This window comes from Curcuma longa, chromosome 19, assembly GCF_044706935.1.
Source record: "Curcuma longa cultivar G26 ecotype Majalengka, Jawa Barat chromosome 19, ITB_CL_G26_1.1, whole genome shotgun sequence".
NCBI lineage: Eukaryota > Viridiplantae > Streptophyta > Magnoliopsida > Zingiberales > Zingiberaceae > Curcuma > Curcuma longa.
In genome coordinates this window covers 678,232-694,080 of record NC_133879.1, presented here as the reverse complement: position 1 = coordinate 694,080, position 15,849 = coordinate 678,232, and the positions used below count along the sequence as shown (strand labels likewise).

Below are 15,849 nucleotides of genomic sequence, written 5' to 3'. Positions count from 1 at the left end.
GCTCACACACAAGCAAAAAAAAACAGGTTTCAATTGGAAAAGAGGTAAACGAATAAAATTTTAGCTTGAATTGCTATTTAATAATTTTGATATTCTAATGAAAATTGATCATAATCACTGCGTCTTAGTCTCTTGCTCTGTGTATAATCAATATCGAATTAGCTGGCACGATTTATATATAACAACGAACTAACATAGTTAAATTGCTATCCCTCGTCAGAAACATTAGTTTAATTGCCACCACTCATCAGATCATTGTTTTCCCCACCTATACTTAAATAACGCCAATAATGCTACCCTTTGATCACATGCATACAGATGTTTAATAAGATTCATTTTTACCTTTACAAGTGTGATGCAGTGATAAAATACTTAAAGGAGCAATGAGAAGATCAGAATTTCACGAACCAAAGAAAAAAATCATTTATCTTCACGATTAACCGGGCAATTGACAGTAACAGTATGAATGCTTTAGCTGCATCGATCACATTTCCTAGTGCGACACAGAGTGGCGGCTCTGATTGGGACTGCCCAACGAGTTGCAAAGGTTTTGTTTCTACCGAGTGATTCGCACCTCTCAGCAACCGCTACGTTACAAATTCAAGGAATTCGTTAATATATTTTCACAGTTTAATTAATTAGAACCGGACTTCTGTTCATCCTGCGGGGTATATATTCTTTTGATCTTTCTCTAGATGGCAAACAGATATAGGCGAAGGATGACCAGCTATCGCTGTGGAGATTGGTGTTGCTGAGCTCTCAAGAGAATCCCCAAAGGAAATTCATCTAGTTTCAATCATTGAAATAGGCTTTTAGAAACACTTCTCTTGTCATAAACTTCTGCTGTAGGTTCTTCACCTCCTGTGTCTACTGGTCTACTACCACCGAATCAAGTGAGACATCTGAACTTGTAGCCTTAGAGTTAAATTTTTTTCATTTGCAAGGGGGAAGCCCCAAGGTGCTCAATCCCTCCTTAGCTACCACTCTTTTATTGGGTGGGTTCTTTTTTCAACCATCTTCTTCAGATGACTCCAATCTATGTTAGTTAAGATTTGTATCGTATGCAAAAGTTTGCTAGTCTGTAAATCTAGCTAAGATCTTGCATATGAAAGTTGATTAGAGAAGTTCGAGTAGAAAATAAGTTCAAACAACTTGGGCTACGCACTGAACATGGCGCCACGATCAAATTATAGACAATTCATTCCATAGAACCAGCTTGGTTCCTTCTACAATTGATCTCAGTGCCAAGACAATAACGATAATTCAATCTAAGTTGGATCCGACTTGTCTTTAGTAGACTGACTACCAAACTCCTTGGCCAACCGTGTGCTTTTGTAATTGAGTAAGTGAAAGCTCGCATCAAGGTCCAATCTCAATAAATGCACGTGAGATTAATGTTAGAAGGCTTGAGATAACTTTTAAGTACCAAACAAGCAGACAAGTTCCTAAAGATTTAACTGCCTCTAATAACATTACTAAACGAACGGACCATAGTTGAGTGGTTGATACACAGCGACATACCAGCTAACTAGTGGATGACTGGTAAACCAAAGCCAACCAGTTCCACAAGGCACTCTGTCGGCATGCATAGAATACATTACATGATGTGGAAACACCAACGGCCGGACCTCGCTGCACATGCCTTAACGTGCAGGGGTTGGCCGTAAAGGAGTATGTTGGGCTGTAGTTCTTTGGAAGCATACGGGCGTCTTCAAACCCAAATGATTACAAGAACTGGAAAGCCTTGAAATGGGACGAGGTGTCACGCCTCAGGAGATTTGATCAAGTCGTTCGTCAACATAAACATAACAGGCCATATCATGGGTGAATAACTAAACAAGTCATTGAAAAACAAAAACAAATAGATGAATACACACATGCTTGGTCCGATCTAGTGTTGGGGATTGAGGATGAGGTTTGATTCTTACGAATTCAGCCAATTTAGATGAAACCAAAATAGTGAATGAGAAAGATTTCCCATCCATTCCGTCATCTCTAAGAGTATGTCTGAGTACACAGTACGAAGGATATAAAATCTTAAAATTTATCCTTTATTATCCATCTATTTAATTTTCCTTCCAAGTAAACAGGTCCTGTCCCAATAATCTGCCCACCTCTAATAAACGACAATTCCTCCAGCACGACACCATATCTACTTATTTGAGCTTTATGCTCTTTTCACCGCTGAAGGGGATGCCAGTAAGAACATTACCGCCGAGAGGGATTTCAATAGCAAACCCTTTCCAGCTGTCTCCAGAAATCTTTCAGAGGAAACAGATGCTAATCCAATGTCGAAACAACAAACATTATGCTTCACAGCAATAGCTAAACAGAAGTTGTCGGAAAATTGGAATTGAGAAGCAAAAGCAAACAAAAAGACCGATATTAGAAGCCAGTTTATCATGGAGAAAAAAAAACACGAATAACATACTCTACCCATTCGACTATAGTAGTCAGTAGGCTCTGATACAATAACTCTACCAGAACGATAGTTTCGTAGGTCATAGATTTTATAGGACATTACGATAAAATGACAAATGCCATCAATCAATTCCTTCAGAATTTGAATCTCAATTTTGTATGCATCACAAAAGCCTGGAGCCCCACCAAATTTTGTTGATTAAAGGCTCTTTTGTGCTTATGTCTACTTTCGACTCATCTTGCTTGCTATGAACCTTCCTAATCAGTAGTATTCGTCAGGCCCTCTTCACAGTTGTAACCAATACTAAACCAAAAAAGTACTATGAATCAAGTAAAATATACATAGAAATTTTACTTGCAGGTAATTTAATTGTTATCATAAGTTGTAGAAGATATAAAGATTGGCTTGAACCTTTTCAAGTACTAGTCTAATCTGACTAGTAACAGTTCAAACAAAGCTAGGTACACAAATATGTGTCAATAGTTGTCGCATATTTACTATCTTAAGTTCATTAGAAGATGGGCAACTCAGATTCCAAATTGCAACAAGAACACTGGTCCAACAATTTCCAATATAGTAACATTGGAAATCTTGACAGTTGACACATACCAATAAAGAAAAATCTTGCTTTAACATCAAACAGTAATTAGGTATGAAACTGTAACCCTTGAGCTTCTACATTGAATGAGAGATCAATCCTGAGGTTAGCATTTACTTCTTTTTAATCCACTTAGAGAGTCCATAGGATTCATATAAGGCACAACATCTCCCCTACTGCAATTTTTCCAGCATAACCAACGGCCACTCCCCCGCCCCCATGGCTCATCTTCCCCCACCACCTTAAAGTGCTTTGACATTCAATCAACTCATTCAAACAAACGTAGTTTATTATCTCATCTGGCTAATAGATTTACAATAGAATAAAATGAAGATGACTGCCACAGTCCATGGTCCATTAATCAAATTACACTAACCTTGCTGCATAATTTATCCATCCATTACTAAAAATTATAAGTTGTTTTTAGTATAGTGTTATTTACTACCAAATCCAAAGGGCAAAGATACCCAAGAGCCAAGGTAGAGAACTGCTGTAGGTAAACAACCCAGGTGGATTCAGCAACACAGCCTGTGAAACATAATAAAAGAGAGGAAACAGAAACAAAAAACAGAAAATTGCTGTATAAAATTAGTAAAAGGGCAGTTAAACCCATTTATTCTTCCCCTAATTCCGTTGCACATTTAACAAGATGAAATAATTGAACCAACCTTTCATGGCATATGATACATAAAGTTGAAAAGCTCATCTAGTAAACTTTCAACTATTTGGAAAAAACATATACAAGTTAGCAAAACACTAGAACCAACTTAATGAATTTTCTTGATGTCATGGTTGAAAGGATCAGTTCAACATGTAATACAGCAATACAAAAGGTTATGCAATATTGTTGCATAATTTGACAGGAGTTATGACTTCTACTGTTTAACAAAACCTAAAATAGAGTACAAATACGTAGTGTATCTAGATTGATCTTTAGCATATTATATTAAAGGAAATAGAACCTATATCATTGTATTTTGCACCTCTTTTGTGCAAAATATGCAGCAGTAAAAACCATTGAACACATAATATAATTCCATTTTCAAAGAGTAATAAGAATAGCCATTTTTAGAATTAATAGTCCACAATGTAATTATAATTCTATTGTGCAAGTTGACTCAAAAGCTAAAAGGCATTACCAAAAGGGTGATAACCAACTGCAAACAAACAATAAGCGAAGGAGATGCATCAAAATGAAGAGAGAGCAAAAGAAAAGGACAAGATAATGAATGATGCAACGGCTCTACCTTAGAATGTCAAACACCGACCACACTCTTACCAGCAGCCAGTCAACTTACATGGCCAAATATCAAATGTGAATATGTTGCCATCAAGTGATTTTGGAAATGTAAATACCAGCAAGGAACAACAGGTAAATTTCACTAGAAATCTGCACAAAATTCCAGATAGCCATCTAAAGAAAACTACAAATAGATGATCAAGAGGGAAGATCAATCAAATTAAGTTAAACACAAAAAAAGAATCGAGCAAAATTTTATATGGTTCAAAATGCTAAGGTCCAAAATCATGATAACCAAGACAATAAATCTCAGAGTATGATAAAAATAAATCAGCAAAGATAGCATATCTACATCCATCACATCTCTTAGAAATTATAAGTTTCTCTTCAAGCTCCAAATGGAACAGCTAGAAGATTGACAAAACCAAACCAACAGTTCATAGTGAAAGTTAAATTCCAAATATCATCAGCGAGGACATATGGTCAAAGCCAAGGAGAGATAACAAAACAAAAAAAAGTAGTCACCAAAATCCACACATCATAACAGCGATAAATCAAAAGTAGTTCCATAATTCAAACAACCGTTGCATTGGAAGACTTTCTTGGTATCCAGCGCCAACAGACATTGAAAAGCCATGCGTTCTTTAAAGAACATGAATATCCGCAATCTCAGAATGAAACTAGAAGACAGAAAACAACAATTAGCAAAAAGCCAAAAAAGGACAGGAATCAAGGAAAAGAGAAAAAATCAGTGTTTTATATAATCATTATAAATCCATCGCAAGTGTTATGTTTATATACCTAAATTGGGCCATATCCGCCCATTGGTCCAGTTGGTGGTCTGGACATAGGAACACCCTGGTAAGAACTGCTACTTCCACCTTGTTGAGCAACTTGTTGAATCCCCTGAAAACCTGATGGGCCTTGGAGACTTGGTGAACTTTGAAAACCAGTAGCTCCTTGAAACCCTATAGATCCTTGAAATCCTGGAGGCCCTTGATATGGAGTACCTCCCATCCCATAGTTTGGAACCTGCGTCACCTGAGGAACAGCTGTAGAAGGTACAGGTAGCTGGCTACCAGACGCACCAAATGCAGCTGCAAATGCAGGGTTCAAGGAAGCAAGCATGGCAGGTGTAATCCCAAAAGATGCTGGATTTTGCCCAGCTGCTGCAAGTAGCGCAAGCATTGCAGCATTTGGCTGAATCCCCTGGCCAAAGGCTTGTGCACCAGCCATGCCGAGAAGCCCTTGCCCCCAAATTGCAGCTTGTTGTAACCCCATATCTGATGGGGTGCTTGCATAACCAGATCCATTGAGAACTCCAGTGCTGGAAGCCACATTTGGCGGAGCAGCAGTATTCTGGTTGGGTGCCGACTTATTCTTGCTATCAGTGGCCCGTTGGCAATGAAGCAGGTAGCCCTCAAAATCTTTTCTTGGCTCCTCGAGGGCCCTTATGGCACCCTCCGCCGTCTTGTAGACAAAGAGAGCATACCCTTTTGACTTCCCAGTGTGTCGATCAAAACCAATCGGACCTTCCTCAATCTCACCGTACTGGGAGAAGAAACTGAGGAGGCGACCACCGTCAATATCTGTGTGAACGTTCCCTACGTAGATCTTCCTAGATAAGTTATCCTGATGGCCAGCACCAACGCCAGGATTAGGGTTTTTAGGCTGCTGCGCGACCACGTCGTTTTGATGACCGGGATGAGCGGAGGGGCCAGCGGATGCCAGCTGACAGGAGGTCATGCGATTGTCGATGAGCTTTTGGCTGCGGCGGAGGGCACGGCGAGCAGAGCTGCGGTGGCGGAAGAGGACGAAACCATACCCCTTGGATCGGCCGCTCGCCTTGTCGAAGATAACGCGGCAGTCGTCAATGTCTCCATAGCTGGCGAAGGCGGCGCGTAGTCCCTCCGCAGTAGTTTCCCAGCCGAGGCCGTGGACGAAGAGCTTGCGGTGGGCGGGGTCGACGTCGGCGACACGGCGGATCTCGGAGAGGGTGGCTGGGTCGGAGGCGGCGGCGGTGCGGAGCAGGCCGATAAGCTGTTCTCTAGACAGCGGTTCGAGGAGATTCATCACATCATCTTCCTCGTCGCTGCTGTCCTCGTCGTCGGAGGGAGGGGCGGGTGTGTATACAACGGCCTGGTGGTGGGCATCGGGAGGCAGGAGGAGCTCGTCCTCTTGGTCCACCTTCCTCTTCTTGGTCGCCGTGGAAGCCATGGGGGGTGGACGGAGTTGCGCCGGTAGGGTAGGGTTTTACGATTCCGGTCGAAACTCACCTTCCTCAATCTGCGGCCCTGCGGTGTGCCTCCGATTTAGGGCCTCTCTCTTGTTGACCTCGTGTTAAATGGGCTACATAAACTTTTCCAACTAAGCGCAATGCAATTTATTTGTAAATTAAATCAGACAAATTAAAATCAAATCAAATCAAATTAATTAAAACTAAATTAAATTAAAAATTTTTAACTAATGATCAAATTTTTAAATAAAATTTAAATAAATCAGACTAATAAAATATCAATTAATTTGATCAAAAATTAAATTGATTAATATAATCAACTTTTTAAATATTATAAAAATTTATTAATTAATTAAAATTTTAAAATTTTACTTATTTAGAAATTTATAAATCATTATATTTTTTATTTTGATTAATTCAATTAATTCAATTTATTTAAATAAAAAATTTTAAAATTAAAATTAAACTAAATTAATCGATTTTTTTAGAAAAAACAAAATTTCCAAAATAATTAAATTAAAATTTTAAATTCGATTTAACTGAACTTTTACTCACCATTAATTGTATATAACTCCAAATATTAACTTTTCAAATTTATCATTAAAACTATTCATTTAGTTCATTTCACTTCATACTCGTATGGATTAATATTGATCAATGCTCTTAGGGTAGAGTTGAATTGGTTAGTGCAGAGCAGACTTACTAAAATGGACAAGAGTCAAATCTCAACAAAGTCGAAATAATCTATGCTCTCCTATAGTGACCAATTGTAGCTTTCCGATTTATCTCCACACAGATGATCGTGAGACTAACTGTATGGGACCACTAAAATAACAGATTCTATCTTTTTTTTTTTTTTTTGTTGAAGATGGATCAAGAATTGCATCTAACTTCTTGCATCTAGTGACACTTTCAGGCTCTCTCAATTTTGAGGGAGGTTAGTGGAAGAGAAGGGCATCAATGAAGAGGAAGAGAACAAGGATCGATGCCATTTCTAGATTGATAAAGAAAGAGGTAGAGAAGAAGGATGGGCAATGAGTTCGTAGTTGCCTTCGCCTTCTTCACCTCAAAGCTCATGTCACTTCCAATGTGTCTACCTCTGAGCTTGCTGCTTCTTCCATTGCTTTCAACTCCGAGTTCCAAGTTGCCTACTCTGAACTATGAACTGTGTCCACACCCCCTTCCAGAATCCAATTCCCATCCCTCAAAGCCGTCAGCTGTTAATGTTGGTGAACATTGCTTGGTAGGGTTATCTCTTTGGTTAGCTTATTGATTTGTTAGTGTTTATTCCCAGAACACAATTTGTAGTATGCTGAAGAAAACTATTGTAAACAATATGGGTAGTATCTGAGGCCTGATTGCATAACCCAGAACTATAGAACTTGCCACTAGAAGATACTACTCACAAAGCACCTGGAAAAACAAGCATGCTGATCTTCCAATACACTAGTCATAAAGCATTTCATTATGTTGGTAAAACATTCTATACTTTAGTCACAAAAATAACCACAAAAATAAGAACGCTCACAACCTTTGACCTTTATGCTTATTATCCCAGTCAAGGCTAACTTTAGTCACTTGATACCTGACTCAAAACTTCTTGATGTGGTCAGAATGCTGCTCCACAAGAATGTCAACGAGTTCCATCTCCAAGTCGTGATCTTTTGATTGACTGCAAACTTTCGTTTTTCCACATCTTGTGACAACAGTGACTTCCGACTTATAAGTCGCCAATTCATTTGCCACAACCACATGCATACCATACTTCCTCATCGCCGTGTCAGCTTTCTGAAGCAAAATATCAGGATCTGTTTCCAACTGTTATCCAGAAATACAAAATTGATAATGGCAAACATTAAAACAAATACAATAAATGTGAATCTTTCCCTCATAAGGTTAAATCCCTCCAAACAATATTGTTTTGTAGATTCAAACTTCAGCTTTCGGCGGGAAGTCCTCTAGATCTAGCTAGCTTACCCCTAGACCAAACAAGTGTTGATGGAACTTCTCATTTATCTTAATTGAGCTTAACTGTGTTGTTTTCCCTACTAGAATTGCAAATATTATGTGATCAAAGCATGAACAAGAGTTCTAACCTTGAACGAGATGCAAAATGCTGCTGGAGCCCAGTCCTTCCTCATAACAGAAAGCATTTTAGGGACCTGAGTCAGTCGCATGTCAAGGGGACCTTCTGCAGACTGGATCTTATGTTTTGCCTGTGCAATCAACATTAGGTTGAAAAAAGAAATGAAATTAATTACGAGAAATGATGCTAAGCCTATTTTACTATTTCCGTTGAGTCAGGGTTAAAATATGATAAAGCTAATTTGATTTTATGAAAAAATAATTTTACATGACCTGTGAGTCATTGAACTTTTTACAAAGTTAATTTACACGATAAAAACAATAATTGAAGTTTTAAAATTAATATACTTAGTAAACCAGTCGATCACGTCATTCATTTACAGTTTTAGTTCCCACTTTCTGATTGTCTCTATAATTGTGGTTCAAGTTGATGCAAGCCTAAGTTTATCAAACTAGTCAAAAAAGCAGCTAACCCTGTTAGTTTTCTACCTCAGGAAGAAACAAGAGACTTAACCATCTATAATCTCACTATTAATAACAAATCTAGGAAACACAAAGAAAAAGGAAAGATCACAACAATTCACCAAACAGCTTCTGGGAGTTTTCCTTCATAGAGTTGAGTAAATAGTTATTGGGCCTGATACAAGAAAAAGAGTGACAAAGATATCATATAATAACAAGAACAAAACAATTCCTCAAACTTATAGTGTCAAACTCAAGAGAGGCATATCCTTTCACTACTCTAGGTGGTTTCTCCTAGTGAATGCATAGAATGTTTTTGATAAAAGAAATTAATTTCACATTAAAATATTCAAAGCAGCATCCAACTTGAGATAATGGAGATTCAAGATTCAGTCCTATTTTAACGGCAATATTAGTTACTACTTGACTTAGTATAAATCAGGTTATATCTCAACTTAAGCAAATAACATAGAACACAACCAATTATTCATTCACAAGTTCAAATATATAAGGGACTTCAATACTTGTACCATATTTTCCCAAGGAACATAAAAATCTGAAACAGCAGCAGCAAGATAGAACATCCCAAGTGACTTCAGACAATCCATTGATAGAGACACCATCTGCAAAATCTGTTCATGAAAAAACAATTATTTCATGTATTCCGATGATAAATAAGCAATAATAGGAACTGGAAAGAGATTATTCACTAGTATCTACATGTGGGTGAGTCTAAGAATCCGTTAATGAAAAAAATAAAAAAGAAAGACGGACGGTAAAATTTTGTGAACTACTTTTCCTTTAGCACTAAATTGAAGAAACAATGAGATGATTATAAGAAATCTACATTTTTGGTGTCATTAAATAAGACTACAAGCTCACTAGTTGACAACATATCTCTATCATTGACGGATACACCATTAATCTACAAAGTTTTCAAATCTGCTCAAAGCCAGCATCTTGTCGCTGAAAAGTCAATGATAGGGGAGACAACATCAAAATAACACTCTTCTGTTGCAACTATCTTACTGGATAAATAACCCTTTCGTTTGCAGGAACTACAAAGCAATGTGAACATCTCTAACCTGAAGATACTCAAAAATTGTGGTGAATGGAAGTTTCAGCAGCATGCCTCCTTCTACTGCCTGAGACAAGACAGCCCATGTTATCTTCTACTGTCTCTAAAGATAAAAATCATAATTTCTACACTAACTGGATTTGATGAAAGATTATCACGGATAACTCACTTAAAAGGGTTAAACTTTATACCTTTCTATATTCGCTTATTGATCTCTTTACAACAACATCATGTGATTCACTCACTGCAATGATATATCATCAGAAAGATATACTTTCGATATTAAAGTTGGCATCAAAGAAAGGATATTTTGATGAACTCAGATTGCAGTTCAGTGAATAGCATACAAGAGATTGACCTAGTGTTACTAAAAGAAGGAATGGAATCTCAGTGAACTGTCAGTATCAGTGACTGACTGAACCAGGATGCTGATATATGCCTGCAGTTCAACATAATCCTCCCACTTCCCCTTCTCCTTGTCCCTCCTGCCTTTTTTCTTTCTCGTTCCCTGCCTCCACCCTCTGTCTTCTTCGTGTACATCATATTCGCATTCCTTCTTCTAGTGTTGCTCCCCTTCCTGTATGTGCTTATTGATCTCTCTCTTTACGGCATTATTGTGTGGTGCATTCACTGCGGTCATATATTGCCAGAAAGATATATTTCTGATATCAAAGTTAGTATTAAAGAAAGTACTATTGTTTGGTTTAAAGGGATTTTTCTGTACAGATAAAACAAATAGACCTACTGTTATTAAAAGAAGGGACTATTTCTAATCCACCCTAGCCCGCTTCTTCCCTAATCCACCCTAGTCCCCTTCTTCCTCCTCTGTTATGTCTCCATTTCAACCTAATCCACCCTAGCCCCCTTCTTCCCTCCTCTGTTCTTTTCTAGTTTCCAGCCTCCTTCCTCTTCCCTTTTTTCATGCACATCATATCCCCTTTCCTAGTGCTACTTCAAGCACCCTCCACATTGAGCTACGATAGGACACCACAGCTCCCAGATAGGTGGCTTGGTTGCCTTCTCCATCATTCGGGTAGATGGAATAGCCAAATGGTAGGGCTAGAACTTTTCAATTAGGCACAATGAATATATATACTGGGTAATGACATGATATTTAGATTATGAGCCGTGTGAAATAAATGTTGTGATATCAATTTATTTTTCCAATACAAATAGTCAAAACTGACTTTTTTCAAGGCCAATTGACCAAACTTCCATATATAGCCCTACACTTCGAAATAGGAAAGTGCTTAGGGATAACATGGGTCTGGACCAATATTAGTCACTATTAGTATCATCAACTGAGATGTATATCCATGATAAAAGTCATGGCCATTGAGGGCATGATGGTTTGGTATTATGTATGGCATTAGACACTTGCCCAAGCAAATCAACACAAGAAAAATTAAAAGATAAATTCTGTTTGGTTCAACACAAGATATAAACCAAAATGTGAAATTGTCCATTTGGTTAAAAAAAGTTCTATTAAATTCTCAAACATCTACAATTACAATACAAATTACTCGTAAATAAAACACAAAATTTTGATTTTCTCCAAAAGCTGTAATTTTAGAAAATCATTTGATATATCCTTGAGAAGAGTATTTGGACCAATATCCCTTGTGAAATAAAATAAGGCATAATGTTATGTATAATAAACATTAAGAATTATATTAAATATAATATAATATTTTATATAATTTAACAGTTCTAACATAAAAATAAAAATAAAATATTACTAACTAAAAGAACTTAGATTTCTTTTTGCACAAATTGGTTTGACAATCTAAATTCTCAATTGCCTCGAATTATCACACAAATTACTTGTTGGTGAAACATGAAAATGTGATTACATTGTAATTTTATAATATCATTTAAAGTATCTTTAAGAAGAGTGTTTGGGCCAACATCTTCTATGAAATAAAATAATGCATAATATCATGTATATATTATGTGCTTGTGTATATATAGCAATTATACTATACAAAATAATAATATAATATCCCTAAAATTTATTATTTCATAGCGGTAATAGTTAAATTTAGATTTCTTTTTGACACCAGTACATAAATTTAGATATGATAGTTGAATGGATGCTTGCTCCAGAAAATACCTCAACTGAAGTGCGCACTTCAGGAGAAAAACCTCTGAGCATATTTGAGGTGCTCAGGCAACACCTTGCTCTCTTGGGCACTTAGGCACCAGTTAATAAGAAAAAAATACAGAGTATAATTAGCAATCTGGGTAACCATTACTTCTAGAATCTAATAACATGTTCCGATCTTCGTCTAATGTGGCTCTTTGTCAGATGATGGCTCTTCGTCTAATGTGGCTTTTTTTTTTTAAAAGGTTAGCTATCACATTTCAGATTTCCATTTAATGTTAATCACAGTTTACGATCCAGATAAGTTAGCTATCAGGTAAAATCTGACTTATTTTAAACCACCTTTATGAGATCTTAAGCAAGCAGAAATTTACAAATTTCAAGTGCCATAGACTAGGTTCACTTCAGGCCTACCTCAATTGTCCGTATCCAAAACCATAATTCATCATATTGCAGATTATAATATAATTAACACTCATAAGTTATGCAAAAGAAGAAACATACTAATTGTAAATTGCAGTAAACGGTCACTTAGACTAGTAACTCAGCAATATTGTCATACTAGAGAATCACAAACCTTTAATGGTTGAACCTTCTGCAATTTCAAAAAAATCAAGAAATGAATCCTGTGGAAGATATCTGCAGTATGGTTGACAGCTGCCCCTGAAACCAGAAATTACTAATGTGACTATGATTTTGGATTTTGTGCTAGGCTAGAGAAGTTGCCCAGTCTAAACTACAATTATCACCATCTAACAACTGGAACTAGTCAACCAACTTGATATAAACACTATGAGATAAGATAAAATACACACGCAACCAACTTGAACTTAAATATCACCATCTACCAACTAGAACTGGTCAACCAAATTGAACTTAACACTACAAAAGAAAACAAAATACACACACAGCCAACTTGAATTAACAAAATGAGAGGAGACAAAACAAACACATACACATATGCACATAGAGAGATAGATGAACATTGAATATTTTACTGAGGAAACAAGAAGGAAAAAGAAGGAACTTTTACCGGCGATAGAGAAAGATAACAGCATATCCAGCCTTCACAAAGTACCTACAACACATCAGATGACTTGTTCATCTCCAATTGAAAGCTAAAAACTATACACAATTTGATAGAAAAAAAAATCATACTCAGTCGATGCAGCTCCCCTGTTGCCTGAACTGAAATTATCTATGTAGCGTACACATCGCTGCTCTAGAGGGACAGTCGTACCCCCAGAAGTCACACAAACAACCCTAACAGGCTTCCCATTCTCTAAACCATCAGTGTGACACAGAAAAAGAAGAAAACTACTGAGAAACTTCAGATTCTAACCTGAACCAAATAGTGTAATCAGTCATTATAAGAAGTCACCTGATGATCTAACAACCCTGTCGATGAATCCCTTTAAATTTTCGAAGAGTTTAACACGGTCTTTGAGAGGTGGAGCCGTGTTGAAGAAGGACTCCACATCTGATTCTACAGGTGGTTTCGTTCCTTTAATGGAATCCATCAAGCGTGGCAGGACTAAGATTTTACTGGACTCCTGCGACAATCGGTGATTAGGGAGAAATCGGGCTTGCTGCTTTAAAGAATGGGAAAAAAAAAGAAATCAGAAAAAAATGTAATTAGGGGAAAAAATGGGAATGAGAGAAATGAAAATTAAAATTAAATACCATTAATTTTAATCCTAATTAAATAATTTTTAATTTTTTAAAAATATATGACTAATCTAATTAAATATGATTAAATTAGATTATAATCTAAAAAAATTAAGCTCAATTTAAATTCCATTGATCTTAATCACCGTACCTACTCATTTAACTCTATCCAGTGTTAAACAGAGCACTAAAATTTAAAATTATAGTTCAATTTAGTTTAATGAATATCTACAAAATTTGTAATTAAATAACATCAATTTTTTTAAAAAATAATTGGATGAAAGTTAGTATCTAATCTAATTTTTTGCATTCTAACTTTTATGATAGTGAAAAATAGTACCAGCAAGTAATGAGAAAATTAAGATTCAACCAAGCAAATTTATTTGATTAAACTAAAAAATAAGTTTTTTATTTTTTAAATTTTATTTCACTCAAAAAACAAAATTATATGATAATAACTATAATAGTTTGCAGTAAACTGATCATTTAATGGATAATTAAAAAGTTATCTCCAATTCAAATTGAAAGATAAAAAATTTAAATTTTAAAATTAATTTGAATTACAAATTACAAATTTGATTGAATTAAATTCTAATTTTTTTACTTTTAAAAAATTTTATATTCATACAATTAAATAAATTTAATTATCAAATTTAAAATCTAATTTAAACTTAAATATAATATCTTACATCTAAATTTAAAAAAAAATCCTATATATTAAATGAAAGAATACATATACATTAACAATCAATAATTAGATAAATAATAAATTAAAGTAAAAGTTGATCGTTATTATTAATAACATAATTAGATAAGTATCAAAATCATATCATAATAGCACGTGGCACGATATGGTATCAAAATCATATTGTTCCAATAAAAAATTAAAACTTCAGTCCGGTTTGAAATTTTAAATCTTGAAAAGCAAACCTAAGCAAAAAAAAAAAAAAAAAAACAACAACCCAACAACATCTAATGATATTATGATAGAATTGTTAGCATGAGTACCAGATTAACCATTGTCACTATGTGACTTAAATCTCCATTAATCAACACGCTCATTAAATTAACCCCACAATAGTTTGGCCTAATTTTATTTTATTAGAGTATCCCAATCACATGGCCTCTAAATATAAGCAAACAGATAACACTAACCGAAATGCATACACTTGTTCCAAAGCAAGGAATTTCAGCGGATGGAAGGGGAAACAAGAAACCCACAAAGCAAGAAAAACCCTAAGAGGTAGTTGATAATATTCTAACTGTTGTGACAGTAATGTTCATCCTAAACCTCCGGAAATTAATCACACGGATTCTTCTTTCGCAAGAGATTAAGTGAAACCCCAAATCCATTGGAAGTTAAACTTCCGTATAATCTCAAACAGATATGTAGTGAAACCGAAATCAGACAATAAAAAAAGAGGATGCGCGGATGATATATACCTAATGAAATCCCTCTGCTACGACATTGCTTGCTCTCCTTTTAGGGCTACAGGAGGAAAGGGATTGAGGGGGATCGCTGTAGCCTATCTCCCTGGTTAATTCATTTGCCGCCGCCACTTGTCGGTGAGTAGCCGAAATCAAGGTTCGATCGGCCACCGTCGCCGATAACGTGAGGAGAGGAATCGTCGATTTTGTGTGCTCTTTCTTTTGTTTTCTTTTTATCCTTTTATAGTTTTTCTTCTTTTATTTTCAAAACGCTCTACGTTTGATATGCCTACCATACCAAACGACTTTGATATTACCTAATTATTATAATTCTCTAAACCCAAATTAAATTGTTGAACTAATTTTTTGAACCACTCCGAACTAAGAAAAAAATTTTAAAAACTAATTATTTCAAATACTTTTCCTAAATTCATTCATATTCTTATGACTTTAAGGACCATTAATAAATTTTGTCAAAAAATTACTAATGGATTTTAAAAATTTCCAAATTTAAAAGATACAATATAG

At 35.8% G+C, this 15,849-nt stretch overlaps 2 protein-coding genes across 4 annotated transcripts; both read right to left on the bottom strand.

Annotated features, from left to right (window-relative positions):
• Window positions 1–4,607: 4,607 nt before the first annotated feature.
• Window positions 4,608–6,577, bottom strand: LOC141812547 (uncharacterized). The gene is made up of 2 exons (XM_074700543.1): window positions 5,062–6,577; window positions 4,608–4,940 (listed from the first exon to the last, which is right to left on the bottom strand). The coding sequence occupies exon 1, from the start codon at window positions 6,475–6,477 to the stop codon at window positions 5,062–5,064; it is 1,416 nt and encodes a 471-aa protein (XP_074556644.1). The 5' UTR covers window positions 6,478–6,577; the 3' UTR covers window positions 4,608–4,940.
• Window positions 6,578–7,933: 1,356 nt separating this feature from the next.
• LOC141812445 (phosphopantothenate--cysteine ligase 2-like) lies at window positions 7,934–15,539 on the bottom strand. 3 transcript variants are annotated; one of them, XM_074700436.1, is made up of 10 exons: window positions 15,337–15,539; window positions 13,607–13,817; window positions 13,384–13,507; window positions 13,259–13,303; window positions 12,803–12,888; window positions 10,313–10,365; window positions 10,129–10,188; window positions 9,574–9,675; window positions 8,593–8,712; window positions 7,934–8,314 (listed from the first exon to the last, which is right to left on the bottom strand). In XM_074700436.1, exons 2-10 carry the CDS (start codon window positions 13,743–13,745, stop codon window positions 8,087–8,089), a joined length of 957 nt encoding a protein of 318 aa, XP_074556537.1. In that variant the 5' UTR covers window positions 13,746–13,817; window positions 15,337–15,539; the 3' UTR covers window positions 7,934–8,086. The 3 variants fall into 3 exon arrangements, with proteins under 3 accessions (XP_074556537.1, XP_074556536.1, XP_074556538.1); XM_074700435.1 differs by having other exon boundaries at window positions 13,607–13,814; XM_074700437.1 differs by having other exon boundaries at window positions 13,607–13,778.
• Window positions 15,540–15,849: the final 310 nt, after the last annotated feature.

Excerpts from the sequence above, each read along its gene's own strand:
- LOC141812547 (XM_074700543.1), bottom strand. The coding sequence starts at position 6,477 with ATGGCTTCCACGGCGACCAAGAAGAGGAAGGTGGACCAAGAGGACGAG.
- LOC141812445 (XM_074700436.1), bottom strand. The coding sequence starts at position 13,745 with ATGGATTCCATTAAAGGAACGAAACCACCTGTAGAATCAGATGTGGAG. Across the intron at positions 10,366-12,802 it reads AGAAGGTTCAACCATTAAAG|TGAGTGAATCACATGATGTT; the intron begins GTTTGTGATTCT and ends ATATCATTGCAG. Across the intron at positions 8,315-8,592 it reads CATTTTGCATCTCGTTCAAG|TTGGAAACAGATCCTGATAT; the intron begins GTTAGAACTCTT and ends TCTGGATAACAG.